Genomic DNA, 11,524 nt, shown 5'->3' with positions numbered 1-11,524 from the left:
GAGCAATTGCCGCCATCTTAAAAATTGTCTTTTTTGCAAAAACTTCTGCAACATTTGTGTTGATACTTTTTAACTGAAAGCAAGCTTAATCATTTTGACTTTTCAGTAATGAAATTGTTCAATAACGATTTCAAACATGATTTTCATTTCTCGAGAACCAAGTCTTTCATAAACATTTTCTGTTAAAACCAGCAGGAACAATGTCTCAAAAATGTTTAGAGACTAAGTCAATTTTGAACTCTGCAAAACTGAAAACTGAGCCTCCCTTTCTAAGCACAATGAAGGGAGTTAAAGTCTTGGGCTTATGACTGGTGTAATATTTGCATGTATCTGTGTTATCCCTCTAGAAGGGCTCTTTTGCCTTGAGCAGCTGCCTGTAAGAACAGCAGGAGACCATTTGCTCTGAACTGCCGCTTAGCTTTCTCTTGAGCTGTCTGTGTGGAAAGTCCTTTCTTAAGGATGGAAATCGCAACCACAGCAGCGGCTGTGGATATACTGGAGATGGCAGTAGGAGGGCTGGGCCTTCTATTTTTCGCCCTGTGCACTGGAACAGATTGCTGGAGGGTAAGAACAAGGTCCATATTGTTTTAACTCATTGGCTTTTAAACTAGGAGCAGGGTTTGTTAGTAGTTAGAAGTGACAAAAGCTCAACTTACACCACATCACATAGCTGAGTTTTGGAGGTGGAAAAAATGCAGTGGTTTAAAAGCATTCCTAGTCTTAGCAGCAGGCCGATGGCCCTGGACTGTAATGCTGCTGTGACCTAGCATTTGGCCTTAGGAATGGTACATTGGTTACAGCCACAGTGGATTTGGGCAGTCAGGAATGGTTTGCTCTGCTGGGCTAAGCATTGGCCAAGGCAGCACTTTGATTTGAGCTCTGAGACAGGTGTTGTGTTGCATAGATGACCGGCAGAACCATTGCTCTCCAAGGGAAAGGGCTTGGATTAGTTTTAGTTGCTTCCTGCTTTAGGAATTGCTTTTTTAAAAATGGTTGCTATACGCTTTAAATTGAGATTTGATGTTTTTCTTGAAGGGCTGCCCTCGCTTAGGCAGCAGTTCTGGGCTGGATGCAGGAGTCATGGGGTGAGGCTGCCTTGCCTGGCCTCTGCAGCAGATTAGAGTAAAATCAGGATGGTCCCTTCCTGGCTAGAACCAGAATTTACATTTTTTTTTTGTGGGAAAAAAGGGACACATTTTTCCAAATTCCAATTTTCTTTGTATCAGCTCTAATTCTCGCCTGAATATCTATGAAACTAAAATCACTGTAGAGGTCTGGACTTTATTTTTATTAATGGGTGAATGAGAAATGATTAGCTAATTCTCTGCTTGGAATTTTCCAAGCATTGGACATAGAGTCATTCTCATACTTATTTTCTCTCTCTCTCTCTCTCTGTCCCTCTCTCTCACACACACGGAATCATTTGGGCCAGAGAGTGAGAAAGCGAGAGAGTATGCATGAGAATGACTCTGTAACCTGGCGATTTGGGAGACGGCAGAGCCAGGATGCAGGCTTTCATTATTTATCTGGAGAGAAAATAGGAGAGAATGGGGGAGTCTCACATCAGAATACCCCTAGCTCAGCGGTTTGACGGTACAGCCCTGTTCAAATGCCTTCTCGCCGTCCGGTGGAGGGGGGACTACAGTTGACATCTTCCAGAGCCCATATGCCTATGCTAACCACTGCGCTAATAACTGTGAGGGGGGTTATGAGTCTGGGAGGTGCCCTCTGAGTATGCCTACCTGATTGGGCCCTGCGTGCGCCTTAGCTGGGTGAACATCTGCCTTCCGTTGTTTGTGACTAGCTAGCCTTGGGGCTTAGCTTCGAGATAGTAGCCTGAGCGCCCAGAGAGAGGCAGCACCGCGCATGCTCAGAGGCAGAAACATGAGTGCCAAGCGAATTCTTATTGCCAAAACTTAGGCACCGAGTGGGTTTAGGCACCTACGGCGTTCAGCATGAGTTCGTGCGTCGCAGTGAAGCCAAAACTGGGACTTGTCTGCCCAATTCCTTTTGTGCCAGTGACTTGCCCAATGTCGCACAGGGCACCCGTGATACAGCTGGCAAATGAACACAGATCTCCTGGCTCCCAAGGCAGTTCCTTCACCGCCAGACCCACTCTTTCTTTGTGGACTAGTACTGCTGTTGCGCAATATTTTTATTTCTTGTCCGTGGGTTTAATGATGACATGTTCATGCTCTCTCTTTTTGTGGAGTCTGGACTGAATGTGAAGCCCAAAGCGCGACTTGCAGGCTCTTGTGTTGTTCTTGATACTGTCCTTGTAGCGTTTTCTGTGGTGGCCTTTATTCCTCTGTCCTTCTGCCAATTCTCCATAGAACATTTGTCTCTGGCGTCAATGCTCAGGCATCCTAATGATGTGTCCAACTCAGTGTAATGGGGATTTTATCAGCATGGCCTCGATGCTTATGACATTTGACATTCAGAGAACCTCCAGGTTGGTAACTTTTTCCTTCCAGCAGAATCTCATAATGGCACGCAGAGTGCGGTTATGGGAGGCCTCTAGCTCTTTAATATGCCATTTGTATAGTGGCCAGGTCGCACAGCCATAGAGGAGAGGTGTGAGCATAAAAGAATAATAAACTTTTATTTTTGAGAGGGTTATGTTGCGGGAATTCAGAACTTTGCTACGGAGCTTTCCTAATGACTGAGAAGCTTTCTGTATCCTGTTCATGATCTCTTTTTTAAAAGGTACATCATTTGAAATGTTGCTGCTGAGAGAGGTAAAACTGCCAGGTTGCTTTAGTTGGATTGCACTAATAGACATCTAAGGCATATGACATGGAGTGGTGAAGATGAATAATACAACATCAGTTTTCTCCAGGTTGATTGTGAGTGTTGTTGGTTGAACACCCCCATCTGGGATGCCACCTGAGGTACTGGGATACCACTGGGCCAGCCTGTTCCACCAGCCTGAGCTCCCTCACCCTGTCATGCTGAGCCAGGCCCTCAAGCCTTCTCCGGCAAACACAGGTAGGGCCATAACCAGCGGCAGAGCTTCATCAGCTCTGCCTGGGAAGACTTCAGTTAGGGAATTGTGCAACACTCAAGTGCACTCCGCCTCTGGAGCATAAACAGAAAATTGTGTTGTCTTGTTCTGCACAGAGAAGTGTACAGTGTGAGCTCATTAAAATTCACCCCCTCCCTCAGTGTGGCTCGAGAGATGCACAGCTTTTTGCCCCTTAAGGCATAGCTGAAGTCGCGTATCTTAGTTTGACCCCCCCCCCCCCCGCTACTGTAGCCCAGGCCTTAAGGGGCAAAAAGCTGTGCATATTCGCTATTCGCATAGCTGAAGTCAAAGTATCTTAGGCTACATCTTCAATATCACTGTATTGGTGGATAACAATCAAATTCTCGGGGATAGATATATTGCATCTCATCTAGACTCTGTACTTCGATCCCCGAACGAGCGCCTGTCGACTCCAGAACTCCACCAAGGCGAACGGCGGTAGCAGAGTCAACGGGGAGCTGCGAACATCGATCCTGCGCCGTGAGGATGATAGGTAACGCGATCTAAGATACTTCGACTTCAGCTACGATAGTCATGTAGCTGAAGTTACGTTTCTTAGATCGAACCCCCCCCAAGTGTAGAGCAGCCCTTAGTTTGACTTGCCTGGCTGTCCTCACCACGACGAGTCAACCGAGACAGCTCCCCTGTCGACTCGGCCTACTCTTCCTGCCTGGATCAATTTATCGCATCTAGATCCGGTAGGTAGTACTCTCAAGCTTGGGCTACACTATGTGTTTAAACCGTTTTTAGCAGCGTTAAACCGATTTAATGCTGTACCCGTCCACACAACGAGGCCCTTTATATCGATATAAAGGGCTCTTTATCCCGGTTTCTGTACTCCTCTCCGACGAGAGGAGTAGCGCTGAAATCAGTATTACCATATCGGATTAGGCTTAGTGTGGCCGCAAATCGAAGGTATTGGCCTCCAGGCGGTATCCCACAGTACCACACTGTGACCGCTCTGGAAAGCAATCTGAACTTGGATGCACTGGCCAGGTATACAGGAAAAGCCCCGCGAACTTTTGAATTGCATTTCCTGTTTGTCCAGCGTGGAGCTCTGATCAGCACAGGTAGCGATGCAGTCCCAAGTCCAAAAAGAGCTCCAGCATGGACCGTACTGGATACTGGATCTGATTGCTGTATGGGGAGAGCTCCATTACAGAGAACGAAATGCCAAAGCGTTTAGAAAAAAATCTCCAGGCTATGATACAGCGTCTACAGCACAGTGCTGTGTGAGAAGCGTAACGGAAAGCCAAAGATTCAAATGACTGCTCATGGAGGAAGGGAGGGGGGACTGAGAACTGCAGCTATCCCACAGTCCCCGCAGTCTCTGAAAAGCATTTGCATTCTTGGCTGAGCTCCCAATGCCTGTAGGGTCAAACACATTGTCCGGGGTGATTCAGGGTATATCTCGTCAATTTACTCTCCTTCTGCCCCATGAAAGAAAAGGAGAAAAAATGTTTCTTGACGTTTTTCAATGTCACCGTATGTCTACTGCATGCTGCTGGTAGACACGGTGCTGGGGCAATGAGCAGCAGCATCCTCTCTCTTCCCTTCCTCGGTGGCAGATGGTACAGTGCAGTAGGACTGGTACCCATCCTCGTCGTCAGCCTGTGAGTGCTCCTGGCTGGCCTCAGGTGAGGTCGGCCGGGGGCGCCTGGATAAAAATAGAATTGACTCCGGTTATTCCCAGCAGATGGTACAGAACGGCTGATAGCCGTCCTCATCATAGCAACTGGGGGCTGAACTCCATCAGCCCCTCCTCTCTTTAATGTTTAAAGAAAAGATTCTGTACTGCCTGGACTATCATAGCAGCGGGATGCTGGGCTCCTCTCCCCTCCACTGTTTAATGTCATGCCTGGATAATCATAGCAGCTGGAGGCTGCCTCCCCCTCATTTTATCTCACTAAATAGTCAGTGTTTATTATTCCTGCATTCTTTATTGTTTCATCAAACAAATGGGGAGACCCTGCAACGGTAGCCCGGAAGGGTTGGGGGAGGAGGGAAGCAACGGGTGGGTTGCTGCAGGGACACCCCCTAGAATGGCGTGCGGCTCATAATTCCTGTGGGATCTGACACGGAGCGGCTCTGCTCTCTGGTTCTCTGATACACTGGCTCTCTAATACACTTGCCCCATATTCTAGGCAAGACTGACTCTACTTTTAGATAGAACATTAATGAGAGAATGATCCGGGGGGAGGTCATTCCCCTTTTTGTTTTTGTGCCCCGGCCGATCTCAGTGAAGATCAGCCAGGAGCACCCATGACAGTAGCAGACGGTACAGAACGACTGATCATCATCTCATCGCCAATTTACAGTGGCACAGGAGACAGTACAGAATGACTGGTAACCGTCTCTGCTACCTTGCAAAGGCAAATGAATGCTGCTGTGTAGTGCTGCAGTACCGCCTCTGTCAGCGGCATCCAGTACACATACAGTGACAGTAACAAAAGGCAAAACAGGATCCATGGTTGCCACGCTATGGCATCTAGCAGGGCAATCCAGGGGAAAAGGGCGTGAAATGATTTACCTAGAATCACCCGCGACACTGTTTTTGCACCATGCATTGTGATCTCAGCCCAGAATTCCAATGGGCGGGGAAGACTGCGGGAACTATGGGATAGCTATGGGATAGCTACCCACAGTGCAACGCTCCAGAAATCGACGCTAGCCTCGGACCATGGACGCACACCACCAAATTAATGTGCTTAGTGTGGCTGCGTGCACTCGACTTTATACAATCTGTTTTACAAAACCGGTTTATGTAAAATTGGAATAATCCTGTAGTGTAGACATACCCTGAGATGCACTGGATCTCTCACTCTATATGTGCTAGGAAGGGTATAATTATCTGCAACGAGTGCTTATCTTTACGGTACATCCAGACTACCCACCATATCGGCAGGTAGTGATAGATTTTTTTCCAGGCTCGCTATATTTAGTCTCATCTAGATGCGATATATCGATCCCCGAACCCGCTCCCATTGACTCTGGAACTCCACCACAGTGAGCGACGGTAGCAGAATCGATAGGGGAGCCGTGGACATCGATCCCGTGCTGTGAGGACTCAAAGTAATCTGATGTATATACCTTTGTTAAGCCTATTTGTAGCATGGTTCAGAACTTCGGTGAAGAAAAGGTTGAACTGTAGTGGGACAAGAATACAGCCTTGTTTGACTCCATTTTAAATGGTAAAGGACTCAGTAAACTCGCCATTAAAAAGTACCTGACCTTGCATCCCTCATGGAATAAACAAATGATCTTTACCAGTTTGGGGGGCAACAAAGTTTGCTAAGGATCATCTATAAGCCTTCTCAGTTGACTATATCAAATACTTTTGTCAGATCAATGAAAACATTTAATCGATTTTTGTTTGATATGTTTTTCTAGTATTTGATACTGAACATCATGTCTATGGTGCCAGGACCAGAGCTGAATCTGCACTGAGCCTCAGTTAGATTGGCTTCTGAGACAAATGAAATCAGTCTATTTAGAAGGAGACGAGCAAAGATTTTTCCAGCAACAGATAGAGGAGAGATCCCACAGTTATCACAGACTGTTTTGCTGCCTTTATTTTAAAAAAAAAAATAATTGTGGCATCTTTGAAGTCTTGTGGCATTTCTTCATTCTCCCAAAAGTCAGTAAGGATATTCTGGAGTGTTGTTGCCAAGTTTGGACCAGCAGATTTATATATTTCTTCTGGTATTCCATCTTTGCCTGTGGACTTTCCTGAGCTCATCATATAGATTGCCTTTTCTATTTCTTCAAATGAGGGTGGTGAGTCAAGGTGGTGCTGAATAGGCTTTTAATTTATTTGGTTAATAACACTTCTTTCAACTGAGGATGGTCCCTTCAATAGTTGGCTGAAGTGTTCGATACATCTCTGTTCCACGCCATGTTTGTCTTCTGATGACTGTCCTGCCACCAACCATCATGAGTGAACCTGTGCCCACTTTTGAAAGTCAATAGACTAGCTTCAAGGAGTCAAAGACCTTCTTTGTTTTATTTGTTTCCACATACATTTAAGTGTCTTCTGCTATCTTCTCCCACCATTTATCTTGAATTGAGCGTAGTCTTTATATTTTGCTTTCCAGGTGTTTGAATCTGTTTCACTTTGAGGTGAAACTTGCTTAAGAGTAGGAGATAATTTTTCGTTCATTTTTCTAATGCCATTTTCTTCCACTCACACCTTGCCGATTGCTGAGATCATTACCTACTCTTGCAGTGAAATCTCCTACGATGATGAGTTTGCCACTTTGGCCTTGGCGACACTGGTGGTTTACAGAGCTGCCACTTTCTCGCTTAGTGTGAAAAACACCCCCCCCCCCCGAGCGCTGCAAGATACAGCGTTTGAAGCGAGGTGAGCATGAATGGTGTGTCCATGAGCTTGATTAAAATAGGAGAGTTGTTGCACTGGGACAATCTGATTCTCTCAGCTGCTGAAACTTGGCTCAGTGGAACAAATACTGTTACAACTGGAGGCTTCTTTAGCTGCAGTGGATAGCCATGACTTCTCTAGTGCCCCATCGTGCCTTTCGCTTTCCACAATGCGTGGCTGCAATGCTTTTCAAGCTGTTAGACTAATATATGGGCTCTTATGGGTTAGCTACTAGAACAGTCTTAATATGCACGAGAGCACAATCCGAAATCACTGTCAATTTCCACACTTCTGAGTTACCTTCCCCTTGTTTAGCCCGCCCGCTGAGGCAGTTTACCAGGGTATGGCACTGTCACAAACACAGCTACTTGAAGCCGCAGATGAGAGCTGGGTGTACAGAGGAAAAGAACCACGCAAGGAGTGTGGCAGTTTGAATCGTTCAAAGTTGCTACCTCTTCTCTACACACCATACACCCCACCCTTATCAGTGAGATGAAGAGTAAGGTGGCTAAATCTGCAGCTGACACATTATTCTCTCAGTTAAACCAGACTAGAGAGGATTGTGAGGCACTCCAGAGAATCTGAACCATGGACAACATGAAGGCAGGTGAAATTACTTGCTGACAAATGTTTGGTAATACACATTGGGAGGAAGCATTTCAACTGCTGATGCACGTTTCTTGGTTGTAAATTACTTGTAGCTGCTCATATAAAGGACCCGGATGCTACTGTGGACACCTCAGTGTAGGCAGCTGTTCCATGTGCAGACAAAAGAGCAAATAAACTATTAGCTGCCTAAGAAATGGGGTAGAAAATAATGCTGAACGTTTTGTCATTATCTCCATCAATGGTTCCCAGTCATCTGGAGTACAGCATTCAATTCTCAGTCCCTATTTGTCAGAGTTCTTAACAGTGCAGACGTTCACAAATGGATGATGTGTAGAGGCATGGGAAAACATCCATAGGAGGAGAGATTAAAAAGATTGAGATTGAGTGGAGATAGAATAAAGGGATAACAAAATAATGAAAAGTCCAGATAGCAAATCTGGTGATCTTAGTTACCTTCCCATAATGCAAGAACCAGAGAGCATTCAATGAAATTGAAAGGTAGCAAATTTCAAGTTGATAAGAAATATTTTTCACAGTAGACATAATTAGCCTGTGGAACCCATTACCACTAGATATCACTGAGGCTAAGGCTACATCTTCACTACCCGCCGTATCGGCGGGTAGCAATCGATTTCTCGAGGATCGATATATCGCGTCTCATCTAGATTCCATATAGTGATCCCCGAACGAGCTCCTGTCGACTCCAGAACTCCACCAACGCGAATGGCGGTAGCAGAGTCGACAGGGAGCCGCGAACGTCGATCCCGCGCCGTGAGGACGGTAGGTAACTTGATCTAAGATACTTCGACTTCAGCTACATTATTCAAGTAGCTGAAGTTGCGTATTCGATCAATTTCCCTCCCCCAATGTGGACCAGCCCTAAGAGTAAATGCTGGGACCAGGGTGTAGTTATGGCGAATGGTAAAAAAAAAAAATTGTCCTGGTCCACATTGATCGTGGTCAGCATTAAATGCCAGCTAACTTGGACTGTTCACACTAGAGATTAAAAATGGTTATGTATTCTGGTGCAGATTAAGGGTGAAACATTCCAAAGCACTTAAGAAGTTGACCCAAATCCAACTTTAAATGAGATTTATGTTCCTAAAGGTCAAACTTGATATTTACAAAAGCAGCAAAACAGATTAGGCCTCTAACTCCTGTTTAAACCAATGGAAACTGGAACGTCATGTAGCTCCTCCTACTTATTCTCCCTGTGATGTCCTTGTCCCAAACGATCTAGGCCATGGCCCCAACAGGAGGAAATGGAGGATTCTTTTGAATAGCTGAGCAAATGTCATGACATGGCTCGCATTGCCTTGTAAAACAAGAAGAAGAGAGTTGTCATGACAACACTCAGCCATGAAAGCAGGCAGCTGGAGACATTCACGCTTGTTAAACTGTTGACTGCGTTTAAGAAGCTGGAAATGTCACAGTCAGTTTCTTTCTCCTCTGGAAGAAACTTTCTGAGAAAACCAGCAACCTCCAGAAACTGCCCGGTGGAGAGTCTCTTCAGCTGTCACCAGGATTTCACCAACATAAACTCCCATTGGCTTCAAAAGGACAAAACGCTTCTTGACTTGAATGGGGTCAGGTCCTATATGCCTCACGTCCTCTATATAGGGCCGTGCTGCACTTCTCACTGCCCCCGGGCCTGATTGAAGCAGCACTGACTGCAGTTATAACATCTAGAGTTGGCGCTGACTTGTTAGCATGTCCAGTCCGTCTCTCCAGAGCCAGTGCAGGACGAAAGGCAACAGGCACATGATGCTGCTGCCATGGAGCTCAAGGCAACAGGACTTAGGTCTGAAGCATCCATCAGTGGGCATCATCTCTAATGCTCCTCTTTGTCCTCAGACCAATTAGCCTCTGCATGTGCTGTGCTGTTTAATCACCGATTTCCACCTCCTCCCCAGGCCATAGCCAGGGTAGTGGCCTCACCTCTGACCTTGTTGCTTCCTTTTACCTACACCCCCCCTAGACTGCCTTCACTACAGGCACCATTCAGGATTTACTTAGGCCATTAATTCCTCTCAGCGGTGGTCTCTCTGGTTATTTGGCCCCTTCCCAGCCTCATTAAGCCCTTCCAGGCTAATGTGAGGTGAACACTTCATCACCAGGTGAGGGGGAGTGCTGTTTCTGGGAAGGGGTTTTTCTGAGGCTGCAGGAAGTTGGAAGAGGAAGTTGTTTTGGGTCTGGGGGGGGTGTCAGATGGGAGAAAGGCTCAGGATAAGGGGTTGGTTCTGAGCAGTGGAGAGGATAGGTAGAAAGAGGAGGGGGGTCTCTTTGTTGACAGGAGTGTGTCTGTGGCAGTTTCTAAGCAGGCAGGTGTTGGGTTGGAGGGGGATAGGTTGGGTGGGCGGGAACACGTGCAAGGAAAATGGAGTCAGTTGGTCTATGTGTGTGCATGAAGTGGAGATTGGCGTGGGTGGTTGGGATTAGGAGAGAGGAGAAAAAGGGAAATGGGGATAATGTCTGTTTTCTGCCACCTGTGCTTTCCTGTAATACATCCCAGGGTTTCACTCTGAGAGAGGGTATCAGAGGGATGAGCGTGTTCCTTTTCCCCTCCTCCTCCCCAACAACATACTACCCAACTAAAGGCTTTCCTGAGAGGCTCCCAGCAGTATTTTCCCAGTCTTTACACTTTGATGATGCGGCCAAGCTGCCGAGGGTGCTCTACCTGCAGCCCAGCTGCCACTGTTCACAAGCTTCAAATGCAGCCTCACTTGTGTAACACTCCTCCAGGTGGTCAGCACCAGCATGGGCTTGGTTCCTCTTCACATTACAAAACAAGCCTTGAGCCCCGACCGTGGAACCTGGGAAAGCTGAACACCTGTAAGAGCGATACTTCCCCACTCACCAGCACTGTCTGTGAATAACACAAGAAAACTATTATTAAAGGATAACAGAACTGAGCATTTATTTGGGAAAACACCACAATAGTTATTCTAAAGTATCCAAAGCCTAAGTAAACACCACTCCATAGTGATGTCATTTGCCTCAGTTTTCCACCTTGTGCTGTGAAAGACCAGCTGATGAATGGTCCATGGATTCACATCCACCCCTGTTGGGGGTTGTCAAGGAATACCTCTTCAGCCTGACACCTCTACCTCTAGTTGTAAAACCACGTCCGTACCCTTACAGCCCAATTCTTAGTGATTACATCGGGCAGAGGGGAACCTCACTGGTGCTGCATCCTCTGTATTATCTTTCACCCCAGTGCTTTTCCCACACTGTCTACCACTCAGCCCTCTAGACATCTCCTAAATTATTTCAGCTTTAGCAGTCACTGAGCAGATACTCTCCATTAAATCTGATACACTCTGTGTTTAAACACTGGCGGAATACACTCAAACAGTACTTACAACTCCTCAACTGAATCCATGCATCCACCTACATTTGGCATCACTATTTCCTGATTAGCAAGTGAGTATAACATTAGGGTGATCAGCACTCAATTAGGGCATAAGTACAGGTCTGCTACCCTTTAGTAGTAGAGTAAAATTTTATTACCC

General features: G+C 46.3%; 1 protein-coding gene across 1 annotated transcript in view; it reads left to right on the top strand.

The window, feature by feature from the left end:
- Positions 1 to 459: 459 nt before the first annotated feature.
- The window catches only part of LOC127038894 (claudin-16-like), a 29,646-nt gene continuing 18,581 nt past the window's right edge, over positions 460 to 11,524 (top strand). Inside the window, exon 1 of the mRNA XM_050931963.1 lies at positions 460 to 564. Within this exon, the coding sequence (XP_050787920.1) occupies positions 460 to 564 (105 nt within the window). The remainder of the gene's footprint in view (positions 565 to 11,524) is intronic.

Source organism: Gopherus flavomarginatus, chromosome 21, assembly GCF_025201925.1.
Source record: "Gopherus flavomarginatus isolate rGopFla2 chromosome 21, rGopFla2.mat.asm, whole genome shotgun sequence".
NCBI classification, from domain to species: Eukaryota; Metazoa; Chordata; order Testudines; family Testudinidae; genus Gopherus; species Gopherus flavomarginatus.
The sequence above is the reverse complement of the archived record's forward strand: the minus strand, read 5'-3'. Positions and strand labels throughout refer to the sequence as shown.